Source organism: Theobroma cacao, chromosome 3 (genome assembly GCF_053813885.1).
Source record: "Theobroma cacao isolate CCN51 chromosome 3, ASM5381388v1, whole genome shotgun sequence".
Lineage (NCBI taxonomy): Eukaryota > Viridiplantae > Streptophyta > Magnoliopsida > Malvales > Malvaceae > Theobroma > Theobroma cacao.
In genome coordinates, this window is record NC_142641.1 from 44,319,889 (window position 1) to 44,335,677 (window position 15,789).

The 15,789-nt window shown below is 32.3% G+C and overlaps 3 protein-coding genes and 2 pseudogenes across 4 annotated transcripts; all 5 read left to right on the forward strand.

Moving 5' to 3' along the window:
* The first annotated feature begins 162 nt into the window (after nt 1-162).
* On the forward strand, nt 163-1,932 carry LOC18507184 (thaumatin-like protein). Its single transcript, XM_088804914.1, has 2 exons — nt 163-643; nt 1,718-1,932. Exons 1-2 carry the CDS (start codon nt 163-165, stop codon nt 1,930-1,932), a joined length of 696 nt encoding a protein of 231 aa, XP_088661040.1.
* Nucleotides 1,933-5,074: 3,142 nt separating this feature from the next.
* Nucleotides 5,075-5,978, forward strand: LOC108661451 (thaumatin-like protein). The gene is given in 2 exon segments (XM_018118608.2): nt 5,075-5,180; nt 5,183-5,978. Coding segments are annotated over 2 exon segments (609 nt in total). The 5' UTR covers nt 5,075-5,155; the 3' UTR covers nt 5,767-5,978.
* A 2,728-nt stretch (nt 5,979-8,706) lies between these two features.
* Nucleotides 8,707-9,616, forward strand: LOC18606480 (thaumatin-like protein pseudogene; annotated as a pseudogene).
* Nucleotides 9,617-10,897: 1,281 nt separating this feature from the next.
* LOC18606481 (thaumatin-like protein pseudogene) lies at nt 10,898-11,832 on the forward strand (annotated as a pseudogene). The gene has a single exon (XR_016025205.1). The product of XR_016025205.1 is annotated as a thaumatin-like protein pseudogene (transcript).
* Nucleotides 11,833-14,484: 2,652 nt separating this feature from the next.
* On the forward strand, nt 14,485-15,429 carry LOC18606482 (protein P21-like). Its single transcript, XM_007040103.3, has one exon. It carries the CDS (start codon nt 14,525-14,527, stop codon nt 15,245-15,247), a length of 723 nt encoding a protein of 240 aa, XP_007040165.3. The 5' UTR covers nt 14,485-14,524; the 3' UTR covers nt 15,248-15,429.
* Nucleotides 15,430-15,789: the final 360 nt, after the last annotated feature.

Sequence of the window (15,789 nt, forward strand, 5' to 3'; positions counted from 1 at the left end):
TGTTATAATGCAACGTGGCGACAATTTGTTGGTCGGGAAGAGAAAGGGCAGAGGATTTCCATTCCCATCGAAGAGCCACTACACTCGACTCTTCGCATCTATATAAATCCACCTCTTCCTTAGGAACTCGATGCAAATTAAGTGCTTCGCCCGTTCGCAAAAATGAACTTGAAAACCCTCTCTCTGTTTGCCTTCTCTTTGGTTGCTCGCTACTTCACGGTGGCAAATGCTGCTACTATTAACATCCGAAGCAACTGCCCCTTCACGGTCTGGGCAGCAGCCGTGCCCGGTGGTGGCATGCAGCTGGACAGCGGTGGAGTCTGGGACATAACCGCGAACCCCGGCACCACAGGAACTCGTGTCTGGGCTCGAACCAATTGCCAATTTGATGGAGCCGGGCGTGGCAGCTGCCAAACAGGAGACTGTGGGGGGCTCCTCGAGTGCCAAGCCTATGGTGCGCCCCCCAACACCCTGGCTGAATACGCACTAAACCAGTTCAATAACTTGGATTTCTTCGATATTTCTTTAGTTGATGGATTTAATGTTCCTATGGACTTTAGTCCAACTTCTGGGGGGTGCACCAGGGGTATTACATGCAAGGCAGATATCATAGGGCAGTGCCCTGATCCATTGAAAGCCCCGGGTGCAAGGGCGGAGCTAGTCAATTTTCATTGGGAGGCCAAAGGTTAAGAAAAATAAAAATTAAAAATTTTAAAATTAATATATTAAATTTAATCATTAATAATTAAAAAATTTAAAATGAATAATAATTTTATATAATATGTAAATAAAAAAATTAAAAAAAAACTTATAATAGCATTTTAAAAAAGTTTTATTCGACGATGGTAATATCTTTTTAAATATAAACAATTAAATTATTTATAAAAAACTTATTATCCATTTTATTTTGAAGTCTTGTCTTTATTGATATAAACGACTAAAAAATTAATCTAGTCAACATCTAATATTTTTATTTTATTATATTTAAGTTTATAATACTAAATATTAAACTATAACGTATAAAATATAAATAGTTAAATATGATATACATAATTAATAATTTTTTTTATACTCAAGATAATTTCCTTTCAACTAAATATAAAACGTAAAGCACATTAAAAACATATACTCAAGATAATTTTTTCTTATATAATTAGGATTAATAAAAAATAATATATTAGTGTAATTTTAAACAACAACCAGTAATGCAACACTTGAACTTATATTTGAGAATTACATATACAATAATTAATTTTTTAATTTTTAAAAATTAAAATTATTAAAAATAAAATCCACATAATAGAAAAAAATCATGACAAGTAGGAGATATAACTTATATAATAAAAAAAATGATTGATGATTCGTAGAAATTTAAAACAAAAAATATATAAAAACTTAAAATATATGAGCAAATAGAATATAATTGAAAAAACTAAATAAATATAAATAATAATAGTAATACAAATTAAAAAAATTAAATAAAAACTTTACCTCTTTATAATTTCACAATATAAGAACAGAAAAGAAAAAAAAATGGGTGGAGAGACTTAAAAAATTAAAAAAATTTTAAAAATTTGAGTAAAATTAAATAGAGTTTGTAAAATTATTTTATTATTTTTTATTTATATTAATTATTTAATAAAAATTATTTTAAAAAATATTAAAAAATATATAATATATAAAAAATTTTAAAAATTTTAGGGGGGCCATTCCAAAGGGACGCTCCGCCCCTGCCCGGGTGGGTGTAATAATCCTTGTACCGTTTTCAAGACTGATCAATATTGTTGCAATTCTGGGAACTGTAGTCCTACAGATTACTCCAAGTTCTTCAAGGATAGGTGCCCTGATGCTTACAGTTACCCTAAGGATGATCAAACAAGCACATTTACTTGCCCTGGTGGGACTAATTACAGGGTTGTGTTCTGCCCTTGAAGTATATTTGCTTATGAAGTTATATAGTATTGCTCATATATAATAGAGTGCAATAAGCTTCACAGTCAAGTGCATGGATTTACCTTGTGCTATGTGAAGTTGTAATAGAACTTAGGATGATTTATGAAATGAGCGTTATATATCTTAAATTTTTATAATGATGGGAGTTCTTTATATCATTTTCTCAAGTTGTTCGTGAAAATAACAATATGTTTAAATTTGTTGGCATATGAACTTCACACCAAGCTTATTATGTCAAATCAGTAATTTAATCAAAATAAATTATTATATCGAAAAAGGTTAATTCAAGTCAACATTCTTTATGATAACCAAGTGGTCAAGATTATTTCAATAATATGATATTCAGAATTTTTAAAAAGCATTTTTAAATTTTGTTTCTAAATCTTAATCTCTTTTGTGAATAGTTTAAAGATGCACTCTTTATATCGACGTGATATATTCAAGATATTCAGAATTTACTCTTTACATCTCATCCAATATTTTTTTTTCCTTCATATTCTTTCTTTTAAAGTTTAAAAGCAAAATTTTCAAATTAAAATAATGAAACATTAAATTCTAATAGTAGAAATCTCCACGATAATTAAGTAAATCAAGATAATAAAACTGAAAAAGAAGAAGCCAAAAAGTATTTCTTTCTCTTTTTTATTTAGTTATGTTTTGGATGATTATGCGAATTTTCCATAGTAATCTTTTTCTAGTACCAAGAAAAACAGTATCTTCTTCCAGAAGAAATTTGAATTTCTAAATTTAAGTCTTCATATATCAGCACTAGTTTCAAACTATTTGATGTGATAAGACTTTAAAAGACAATATTGCAAGAGACTTTCTTACAATTGTTACGTCTTTCTCCTCTGGTTGGAGTAGGCCGAAAATGCTCGGTTAGAGAGGTAAAAATTGTATTCTAACAATATTCTTGGTTTAATAATTCGTTATATGTACGTGGATGGGAATTGGAGATGTTTACTATGACTGTGTTTCGGTTTTCTTCTCTGTTTTAATTATTGCAAAAAAAAAAAAAAGAGAAAATTTTGAAAAAGTTAAGGTATTATACGTGTCTCAACAGAAGGGGGCGGCTTACATTTTCTTCTAAATATATATTATTTATTAATTGCTTCTAATTTGCTTTAATACTATTAAGGTGTGAATGCATGTATGAGCACAGGTGTACAATGAATATATATATATATATATATATAGATATATAGTAGTCTTTAGTTTTTAGTGCTCTTTTGCCGACAGTAGTCTTTAGTTTTTAGTGCTCTTTTGCCGACCTTGGAAGAAAATTCTATCAAGTCCTCTTAAGAAACTTCAGTGGGATAGAGCTTGCTATCACATAGACTCCAAAATATCTTAAATGCTGGCTTCAATATTTTCCTTCATTTCTAAGTGTAATGAAACTTTTTCATTTTTTAATGTGAACAATTGAAGGTACGTAGGTAGGTTCTTAATTGGAATGAAGCATTAAAGTATATTTACCCTTCTTGCAACTAGTTGTTCAGTTGGCAAGTGGCTACATTCATTTACAATAAAGGCCATAGCTAGCCAGTGGTGGACTCTGCTCTTGACTTGTCTTCAGTGGGCAAAGAATTCAAGTGATGATAGCATCCAAAGGTATCCCAAGCCACGACACTGATGTCATCCAAAACAATTTTCCGCGTACACTAGGGTCACGTTTGGTTGGAGGAATAGCTAAGTCATTCCTCCTTTATTTCTTACAAAATTTTATCCTCTTATTTTGTTTGCATACGGGGAAAGAATAGTCATTCCAAAAAAAATAATTATTCTTTAAAATTAGGTAAAAACTTGAAATAATTAATACCATCTTTTTTCATGGTATTAACTATTTCACAATCATAGAAATAAAATTCAAATATTTTGGACTAAAATATCTTTATTTGTTTTTAAATTACAAACTTAAACTTATAAAATTAATATTTTTAATTAAAATTAAAAATTTATTAATATTTTCATATTTTAATAATAATATATTTAAATTATAAATAAAAAATTATTATTTTAAAACATGAATTTTTAAATTATTAAGTGAAATTTAGATCGAAAAATGAAAAATGCAAATAGAGAAAAATAAATCTTATTATAATAAAAAGGTTAAGTTATTAATTATATATTATAAAATATTTTAAATTTAAAAATTAATTAAAAGTATTAATATTTTAATCATAATAATATTTTAATTATAAATTAAATTACCAATTATTAATATTTTAAATCAATTATAAATTATTAATATTTAAAAAATAAAATAAAAACAAATAATCATAATAACATTTAAATTATAGATAAAATAGTAGTATTTTATAATATTAATTATTAAATTATAAATAAAATATTAATACTTAAATAATCAATTATTAATATTTAAAAGATAAAATTAAATAAAAATAAATAATGATAATAAAATTTAAATTATAAATAAAATATTAATATTTAAATGATAAATTATTAATATTATAAATAAAATATAAATTATTAATATTTAAAAAATAAATTGAAATAAAAATAAATAATCACAATAACATTTAATATTAATGATTAAAGTATAAACAAAATATTAATATTTAAACTATCAATTTTTAATATTTTAAAATAAATTATACATTATTAATGTTTAAAAATAAAATAATTTAAAAATAAATAATCATAATAACATTTAAATTATGCATAAAATATTATTATTGGTTAATATTAATTATTAGATTATAAATAAAATATTAATATTTAAAAATAAGATAAAATAAAATAATCATATATATAATAAAATATTTTTTTATTTTTTATTTATTTCTTATTTCAAAGTTATTATTACCAACCAAACACTGTAATAAATCATAATAATTATTCTTGCTCTACGTAATACATATTCTATTCTATTATCACGTAATAATTATTTTATTTTATTTTTATTTATTCTATGATCACGTGCTATAGATTTTTTTCATGAAAAGTCCTGACCAACTGTAGCTAGTTTTTTTTCCACAAGCATGATTTGGAGTTCAATGCTGTAGGTCCTGACGCACCAACCAGGTACTCTCGCTTCTATATAAACCCACTTCTTTCTCCCAACTCTATATCCATACAAGATTATCAAAATTCCAACACTTCTACCGTCCTCCAAAATGAAGTTCAAAAACCGTTTCTATATTTTCCTTCTCTTTCATTGCTCTCTACTTCACTGTGGCCAATGGTGCCACTATTAACATTCGAAACAACTGTCCCTACACGGTCTGGGCTGCAGCCGTGCCAGGTGGTGGTAGGCGGCTGGACAGAGGTGGAGTCTGGAACCTAAACGTGAACCCTGGCACCACAGGAGCTCGTGTCTGGGCTCGAACCAAGTGCCAATTCGATGGTGCCGGGCATGGCAGATGCGAAACCGGTGACTGTGGGGGGCTCCTCCAGTGCCAAGCCTATGGTGCACCCCCCAACACCCTGGCTGAATACGCACTAAACCAGTTCAATAACAAGGATTTCTTCGATATCTCTTTAGTCGATGGATTTAATGTTCCTATGGACTTTAGTCCAACTTCTGGGGGGTGCACCCGGGGTATTAGATGCACGGCAGATATCATAGGGCAGTGCCCTAATCAATTGAAAGCTCCGGGCGGGTGCAATAACCCTTGCACCGTTTTCAGGACTGATCAATATTGTTGCAATTCTGGGAACTGTAGGCCTACGGATTTTTCCAGGTTCTTCAAAACAAGGTGCCCCGACGCTTACAGTTACCCTAAAGATGATCAAACAAGCACGTTTACTTGCCCTGGTGGGACTAACTACAGGGTTGTGTTCTGCCCTTGAAATCTATTTGCCTTGTGCTTTATGGAGTTATATAGTATTAGCAGCACTGCTGCTGACAATAAAGTGCAAGAAGCTTTCACAGCCGCGTGCATGGAATGACGTGCTAGAGTGAAGTTGTACACAAACTTCAGATATGGAGTTTATGAAATTAATAAAGTTTTTATAAGCGTTATGTACTTCATTGCAGAAGTACAACTCTTTTAGCTTACAAATTCTTAATCACGAGTGAATGGATAAATCAATGTCTGTCTTGGGTAACTTCTAGTTTCTCTACCATATCATTGAGATTAATCCACATACTTTGTTGACTTGGTCTTTTGACCTCACAACAAACTAACTAATTAATTGTTTGATACATGCATTTAATAGTTAATTCCACTACATCATTTTCTCAAGATTCTATATGGTCAATTTATACAAGAGTAAAACTGACAAAATGTTGATACAGAATTAAGGCTGCATTTAAAGGGACAGAGCAAATTAATAAAAAGTTAAAGTCAACATAGTACAAAGTTTCTCTTTAGGAACTACTAGTCAATAATCATGATGTCAATGTTAAAAGATTGCGTAAATCTCAACCAAATTGCCTAACGAAAGGTCATGTTTCCACACATTAATTGTATGTAAAAGGGAGATATTGCCCTTTAGATATTTTGTTTTGTCATGAATGTTATGTCCAATATAAGAAATCATCTTTATTTCTCAAAGATTTTTCTTCGCTCTATCTTGTTAATTCTTTTATAGACAAAAAAGAAAAGTGCTGTATTGCACAACATAGATAACAACTTGTGCGAGTAAGATGCCATCCCTGCAAGGCTGATTACTATGAATCTCATACCAATTTTGTTATGTCAAATCAATAATTAAATCAAAGTAAATAATTATATCAGAAAAAGTTAATTCAAGTCAAAATTCTTTATGATAACTGAGTAGTTAAAATTATTTCGGTAATATGATATGAGGGTTTATAGTAATTCACTCAAAAGTATTTTTAAATTTTATTTTTAGCTCTTAATCTACATGATATATCCAGAATTTTGCTCTTTAAATCTCATCCAATAATTTTTTTTCCATTGTATTCTTTCTTTTATAGTTTAAATGCAAAATTTCCAAATTAAAACGATATTGAAAGATTAAGTTCTAATTGTAGAAATGTCCACTATAATTAAGCAAATCAAGATAATAAAACTGAAAAGGACAAGCAAAAAAAGTCTCTCTTTCTCTTTTTGATTAAGTTATGTTTTGAATGATTACGTGACTTTCCCATAGTATTCTTTTCTTTAGTACCAAGCAAAACTGAATCTTCTTTCGGAAGAAATTTGAATTTCTAAATTTAAGTCTCAGCACTAGTTTCAAACTATATAATATAATAAAACTTTAAAAGACAATATTGCAAGAGACTTTCTTACAATTGTTAAGTCTTTCTCCTCTGGTTGGAGTAGGGCGAAAATGCCAGGTTAGAGAGGCAAAAATTGTATTATAATAATATTCTTGGTTTAATAATTCGATAGACGTACGTGGATAGGAATTGGAGATGTTTACTATGACTGCGTTTCGGTTTTCTTCTCTGCTATTGCAAAAAAAAAAAGAGAAAATTTTGAAAAAGTTAAAGTATTATACGTGTCTCAACTGAAGAGGGCTTACATTTTCTTCTAAATAATATAATTTATTAATTGCTTATAATTTCCTTTAATACTATTAAGGTGTGAATGCATGTATGAGCACAGGTGTACAATGAATATATATATATAGTAGTCTTTAGTTTTTAGTGCTCTTTTGCCTGTCAATTCTTCCTTGGAAGAAAATTCTACCAAGTCCTCTTAAGAAACTTCAGTGGGATAGAGATTGGTAATCACATAGACTCCAAAATATCTTAAATGTTGGCTTCAATATTTTCCTTCATTTCTAAGTGTAATGAAACTTTTTCATTTTGTAATGTGAACAATTTGAAGTTACGTAGGTAGGTTCTTAAGTGGAATGAAGCGTTAAAGTACATTTACCCTTCTTGCAACTAGCTGTTCAGCTGGCAAGTGGCTACCTTCGTTTACGATAAAGGCCATAGCTAGGTACTGGGCTCTGCTCTTGACTTGTCTCAAGTTGGCAAAGAAGTCAAGTGATGATATCATCTAAAGATATTCCAAGCCTCGACACTGACGTCATTCAAAACAATTTTCCACAAACATTATAGTAGCGTTTGGTAGGAAAAAAATGTAAGTATATTTTTTATAATATGTTTAATTAAATTATATTATAATATTTATTTTATAATAAATAATTATAATATAAAATTATAATGTAATCACATTACAATAAAAGAATATAATGTAATTACAGTTATAACCAATACAATCACATTACATTATATTCTGTAATGTTCTTAAAAATACTTTTACCTTTCAATTTTATTACTTTATTAAAAATATTTTGTAACGTTATAATTAAAATAAAAAATATTAAAATAAAATATATAATATAAAAATTAAAAAATAAAATAAAATAAAATATAAAAAATTAAAATTTATATAATATAAGTAAAAGAAATTAAAATAAAATATATAATATAAATAAAATATTAAAAATAAAAAAATAAAATTATAATAAAAATAAAAATAAAATATATGACATTAAAAATATATTTAAAAAATGATATTATATAAAAATTAACAATAAAAATTATAAATATATTAAACTTACATTTTAATAAATAGAGATAATTTTAAAAATTAACATTATATTTTCAACAAAATAGTTGTAAACCAAATACTATAATATTATCTTTTTTATATTTTAATCATTATTTTACTTATATATCAAATATTATAATATTATTTTTTTTATAATCACATTATTTATAATTACATTATCTGTAATCACGTTATATTATAAAATATCAAACATTTTCTATATTCTTTTTCCATTTGAAGTCGTGACGCACTGTAGCCAGTTTTTTTATTTCCACAAGCATGATTCATAGTTCAATGCTGTAGATCCTGACGCACCAACCAGGGGTCTAGTCACTACTCTCGCTTCTCGATAAAACCACTTCTTTCTCCCCAACTCCATAGCTATACAAGATTATCAAAATTCCAACACTTCTACCGTCCTCCAAAATGAAGTTCAAAACCGTTACTATATTTTCCTTCTCTTTTATTGCTCTCTACTTCACTGTGGCCAATGCTGCCACTATTAACATTCGAAACAACTGTCCCTACACGGTCTGGGCTGCAGCGGTGCCCGGTGGTGGCAGGCAGCTGGACAGAGGTGGACCCTGGGACCTAAACGTGAACCCTGGCACCAGAGGTCGTGTCTGGGCTGGAACCAAGTGCCAATTCGATGGTGTGGGGCGTGGAAGATGCGAAACCGGTGACTGTGGGGGGCTCCTCCAGTGCCAAGCCTATGGTGCACCCCCCCAACACCCTGGTTGAATACACACTAAGCCAGTTCAATAGCTTGGATTTCTTCGATATCTCTTTAGTTGATGGATTTAATGTTCCTATGGACTTTAGTCCAACTTCTGGGGGGTGCAGCCGGGGTATTCGATGTACGGCAGATATCATAGGCCAGTGCCCTCATCAATTGAAAGCTCGGGGTGGGTGCAATGACCCTTGCACCGTTTTCAAGACTGATCAATATTGTTGCAATAACTGTGGTCCTACGGATTTTTCCAGGTTCTTCAAGACAAGGTGCCCCGACGCTTAGTTACCCTACAGATGATCAAACAAGCACGTTTACTTGCCCTGGTGGGACTAACTACAGGGTTGTGTTCTGCCCTTGAAATGTATTTGCCTTGTGCTTTATGTACTTGCCGTAATTAACGGGACAGAGCCAATTAATAAAAGGTTAAAGTCAATATAGTACAAAGTTTATCTTTAGGAACTACATGATGTCAAAGCTAAAGATTGCAAAAATCTCAACCAAATTGCCCAACGAAAGGTCATGTTTCCAAACATTAATTGCATGTAAAAGGAAGATATAACCTTTTAGATATTTTGCTTCGTCATGAATGTTATGTCCAATAAGAAATAATCTTTATTTCGCAAAGACTTTTCTTCGCTCTATCTTGTCCGTTCTTTTATAGATAAAAAGGAAAGTGTCGTATTGCACAACAAAGATAACAACTGGCGGGAGTAAAACGACATACCTGCAAGGCTGATTCCTAATTTTGACGTCGCATGGTAACGATCAAAGACGAGTCTACGATTTTGAAAGCAAGGCAAGAAGATGGTTAAGAGTACTCTGTTCCCGTTCATTCTCATTCTAGAATTCCGCCTTGTCACAGTGCATTGTTTTCAATGTTACTGTTTTTTTTTATAATTATTATTATTATTTTGTCATTTTGTTGGGAACCTGACTAGGTCCAGCCCCTCCTTCATTTGGCATTGGCCTTCAGGTGGAAGGCTTGGCTTTGCTTTTTGATTGGCTATGATTGTGCCACCTAAGCAAGATCAACGGCTAAGATTCTTGACAAACAGGCTAGCCAAATTTGTTTTTCTTTTTTTTTTTGTTTTGAAAAGCAACAAGGTAGCCAAATTTTGCAAAGTTCTTTAGTGCAAGGTGGTGAAAAAATTGGAGGGTATTTGTAGGTGATTAGGAAATTACGTATTAGTTATGGAGAATTAGTATGTTTAGTCTCTTTTTGTGGTGAGATCTTGCAATGTAATTTTTAGAGGTATATTTTGATATTTTTCTAAAATATTAAATAGTTGATTTTTATAGTAAATTTTGCTATCAATTTGTTTTATGTTTTTTTATTACACTGAAAAATTTTTACGTATATTTGATATTTTTTATTTTTTATTGATGTTTATTAATATCTTTTTATTTATATTTTCATGAAGAAAAAATCTGGCAATTCAATTTATATATTTATTTCATCTTAAATTCGAAATCTGCCTTTGTTTTTATTATTCATTTTTTCTCATCACTAAACTCGTTATTCATAGAGGGGTTCCATATGGACTGCCTAACAATCTAGAAATCCAATTCTCGACTTGACTTTGAGTACTCTAGCCAAATCCTAACATCATCATCATCTCCCAAAGTTTCCACAAAATTCTATCACGCAATTACACGTGTAAATCATCAACAGCGATGCCGCGGCAACCTCCACCTCTATATAAATCTCCGCCCTTTCCACTACGAAGCACCGCAAACCCATCAAACATAATATTAGGAGATAGCCAATTCGCTTTCACCAAAATGAGTTCCTTCAAAACCCTTCCAACCCTTTCTTTCCTCTTTGTGACCCTCTTCAGCTTAGCCCACGCAGCCACATTTGATATCAGAAACAACTGCCCTTACACTGTCTGGGCTGCTGCAGTGCCCGGTGGTGGCAGACCAATGAACCGTGGTGAAACATGGCAAATCAGTGCAGCCCCCGGAACCACACAAGCCCGCATTTGGGCTAGAACCAACTGCCAATTTGATGCTTCCGGGAGAGGCAAGTGTCAGACCGGTGACTGTGGCGGGGTCCTGGAATGCAAGGGCTACGGTTCACCCCCTAACACACTAGCTGAATATGCAATAGGCCAATTCGCTAACCAGGACTTTATTGATATCTCTAACATTGATGGTTTCAACGTTCCTATGGAGTTCAGCTCAAACTCTCCAGGGTGCACAAGAGTTATCAAGTGTACAGCAGACATTGTCGGGCAGTGCCCGAATGAGTTGAAGGTTCCTGGAGGATGTAATGGGCCTTGTCCAGTGTTCAAGACAGAGGAGCACTGCTGCAATTCAGGTAACTGTGGCCCCACAAACTTCTCTAAGTTTTTCAAGGACAGGTGCCCAGACGCTTACAGTTACCCCAAGGATGATCCCACAAGCCTGTTTACTTGCCCCACCGGGACTAACTACAAAGTTATATTCTGCCCCTGAAGAGTTCGAACGGTTTTAAGTCGCCTAGACAAATTAGGTTATACCATACCTATATATAGCAACATATGGAATAAAAGCATATGAAGGTTATTTGAGCACATCTCTCTCATGATGTGCAAATGTTCTGACTTGTAATAAGTGTTCTATCCTATATGAAAATTTGGGACTTCTATAAGTTCCGATTTATAATAATTTTTCGTGAATACTATACTTATATAAATTAGTAGTACTAATGTTTGCTCAATTTTATATATGACTTAATACTTAAGTAAGTTTAAGATGCCCATTTTTTCCCACTCATGCTATGGGTGAATTACAAATTAATTAACTTCAAAAAATCCTTACAGATAAAATTAAGAACTTCATTTTGAAAAAAGAAGTATAAAAAAAATTCATTTTTATAATTTAAAGAATCGAAATTCGAGCTTGAAAGCTTCCGCGAGTTTATTTGCGAAAGAGAGGCGTGGCTGAACCCAGTCTCTAGACAATTCTTCGAAGCAGGGAAAAAGCCCAAGAGACCGAGAGAGGTCGGCCCTTCCGTTCAACTATCATCTTTCTTTCCATGTGTGGTTCCGTTTCTTGACTTTTCGTTTCTCCATTGCTGATTTCAGGTCTGTTAAATGATTGACATGATCTTTTATGTCATAGGTTCAACCAACCATTGAAAATTCAAAGCAATACAGAATCAGATCAGTTTTACCAAATATCAAGCTTTTCTCCCCTCTTTGCTCTGTTTTTTATCAATCTTTTCAGCTTTTCTTCACCATCGCCCGTGCAGCTAGGGGCGGAGCGTCCTTCACGCTCCCAAAATTTTTTAAAATTTTTATATATTACATATATTTTTAATGAACTCAAAAATTTTTTTTATTGAATTATTAATACAATATGTTATATATATATTTTTAATAAACCTCTAAAATAATTTTTATTAAATTATTAATATAAATAAAAAAATAAATAATTCTATAAATCTATTTAATTTTACCCTAACTTTAAAATTTTTCCTTTTTAAGTTTTTTAAGGCCTCTTTCCATCTCTTTCTTTTATTCTTTTTCTTCTTTTTTATCTTTTTATTGTGAAATTATAAAAAAATAAAGTTTTTTTATTTTTTATTTATATTATTATTACTATTATTTATATTTATTTATTTTTTTTAATTTTATTCTATTTGATCATATGTTTTAAGTTTTTATAAATTTTCATTTTTAAATTTCTATGAATTATCAACTATATTTTTTTCTTTTTTGTTATATAATTTTATCTTCTACTTGTCATGTTTTTTTTATTATTATATGTTCTCAATTATTTTAATTTTTAAAAATTAAAAAATTATTATATAATTCTTCAATATGTATTATAGCATTATATTATTATTTTTTATTTAAAGTTAACATTACATTATTGATTATTATTTAAACTTTTATTAATATATTTTTTTAATTAATCTTAATTATATAAGATATTTTTTATATGTTTTATATTTTATATTTCGTTAAAAAATTATCTTTGAGTATTTAATCTTTAAACAATATTAATTATATAAAAAATTATTAATTTTATATATTATATTTAATTATTTATATTATATGTATTATTTTTCATCTTTGACACTCCTATAGTTCCGCCTCTACCTCTGCATGCAGCTAGTTTTGAAATAATAAACAATTGCTCCTACGCAGTCTGGGCCGCAGCCGTGCCCGGCGGAGAAGAGAGAACTTCATCATGGCCAGATATGGATCAGCCACCAACACGGACCCTAATTTCGATGATCAAGGCCGCATATGGGCTCGAACCAATTGCAAAGCCGATGCCCCGTGGGACTCTCAAATGTGAAACCGGAAACTGTAAAGAAGGCCCATACTGCAACTACTATATGGGGAATTCCCATCCACCTTACCTGAATATCACTTCAACTTGACCCAGAGCCTGGATTTCATGGATATTTCTGTGGTTTGTCGGATTCCACGTTCCCATGCAATATAATATAACCCCACGTCGAGTAATTGCTCCGGCCAAGAGCGTGGCTGATGTCAATAGCCTCTGCCCCAAGAGCTAAGGCATCCTGGAAGGTGCTATATTATCCTTGTTACACTTTCAAGAACAAGCAGTTTTGCCGCGATGGCGGCTAGCGGTTGTGGACCTACAGCTTACTCGAAGATGTTCAAGGACGCCTGCCCCGTTGCCTTTACTTATGTTCCGGATGATGCTACCGGCACCTTCACTTGCCCTACTGGCGCTGATTATAGGGTTTGTTTTGTCCTTATTGATATCTGTATTCTCTTCTTTCTTTTGATTGGATCATCACAGACATATATTTCCATTTTAAGAAAGAATTGTGAGTATCGTCTTCTCCTCTGTTTCCAAACCTTAGGATGGACAATGGAATCATGTTCCTATATTGTTAAGCCTATGCTTCAGAAATTGGATTTTTTTTCTTTTTGGAATAAGAAACTGGATAAATTGGCTTGTTTAAATATACAGTTAGGCAGCTGGCTTTAAACTCATAAGTCTAGCCCGTTTCAGTTAGGTCTGATATGATATTTAAGCCACAGCCCAACTAACTAGGCCTAGTTCATAAATTGCCTTTTTATGCATTTTAATTAAAAAATAAAATCCAAGCCCTCTCATGAAATGATTCACGCGTGAGTATTTAGCAGCTAGCATGGATAGATCGAGATTCCAGTGTAGTATAGAGAATGACTCCCATTTTCTAAAGTTAAAACATTGGCCTTATCTTCATTAAGATTTTTAAGTAATCAAGTAGCCGCCTCGACCTTTATTAAAACAATGTCCCACTTGCCATTATTTACGTCAAGGAACATGCCGCCCTTGTTGTATATAAACCTCCCTGCCTAATGAACAAATCCCCACGCAAAGGCCAACCATGAGCTGCTTAACCAATTTCCAGTTCTCCTCCATCCTCTTCACCATCCTTTTCATCTCCACCCATGCAGCGCTTTTCGAAATCCGCAACGAGTGCTCCTACACTGTCTGGGCTGCAGCCTCTCCTGGTGGTGGGCGTCGCCTAGACCCTTGGCAAAGTTGGACCATCAACGTGCCTGCTGGTACGGCCATGGCTCGTATCTGGGGTCGAACCAACTGCAATTTTGATGGCAGTGGTAGGGGTCAGTGCAAAACTGGTGACTGCGGCGGACTCCTAGAGTGCCGAGGTTGGGGTGCTCCTCCAAACACCCTGGCCGAATATGCCCTTAACCAATTTGGCAACATGGATTTCTATGATATTTCCCTAGTTGATGGATTTAATATCCCCATGGTGTTTGGTCCAACAAGCGGTGGTTGTCACAACATTTGGTGCACTGCAGACATTAACGGGCAGTGCCCCAATGAACTAAGGGCTCCGGGTGGGTGTAATAACCCATGCACAGTGTTTAAGACTAATGAATTTTGTTGCACGCAAGGGTACGGGACCTGCGGGCCGACCGATTTCTCAAGGTTCTTCAAGAGTAGGTGTCCTGATTCTTACAGTTATCCGCAGGATGATCCATCAAGCACGTTTACTTGCGCTGGTGGTGCCAATTACAGGGTTGTATTTTGCCCGAGAGGCTCTCCTCATCTGGAGATGGTTGGAAGCAAGAGCCAAGAGTGAGGATCTTGGACAGCTGGATTGCGCTGCCTCCGTGCTTGGGTATATGAATAAAAGTTTTTGTCTTGACAAATGATAATGAATGTGTCGTGTTTGTACTTGCCTTGTTCCTTATGTGTTTTGTTTTGGTACACTAGATGTATTTGAAACTTTCTAAGCTATAAAATATTTCATGACATTTGAAAGCTGCGAGGAATCTGATGATTAGATGCCAAACTTTGGCAAATTTTCTTGGTCTTTGGTCTTTCGGATAAGGACCTAACCAAACTTTGAGCACATGCTATAAAGCTTTACAACTTTAGACATCCACATTCGTCTTATTTATTCATTTATCTTTTTCTTTTCTGGGTGCAAACTGTAAAGTTTTCCAAAATATAACACTTTGAATCAACACAGGAGATCGGTTTAGAGGAAAGCTTATTTCCATCTCGCTAATGAAGGCAAACTGCTTCATGTATATATTCCACAGCAGTATCATGATTCATGTATAATTAGTCCTAATACAAGTAATAATTAAGAACATGATGTACCCATAGTCTTCACAT

Coding starts and splice junctions, on each gene's coding strand:
- LOC18507184 (XM_088804914.1), top strand. CDS start 163: ATGAACTTGAAAACCCTCTCTCTGTTTGCCTTCTCTTTGGTTGCTCGC. Junction 644..1,717: donor TGATCCATTGAAAGCCCCGG/GTGCAAGGGCGG, acceptor GCCATTCCAAAG/GGACGCTCCGCCCCTGCCCG.
- LOC18606482 (XM_007040103.3), top strand. CDS start 14,525: ATGAGCTGCTTAACCAATTTCCAGTTCTCCTCCATCCTCTTCACCATC.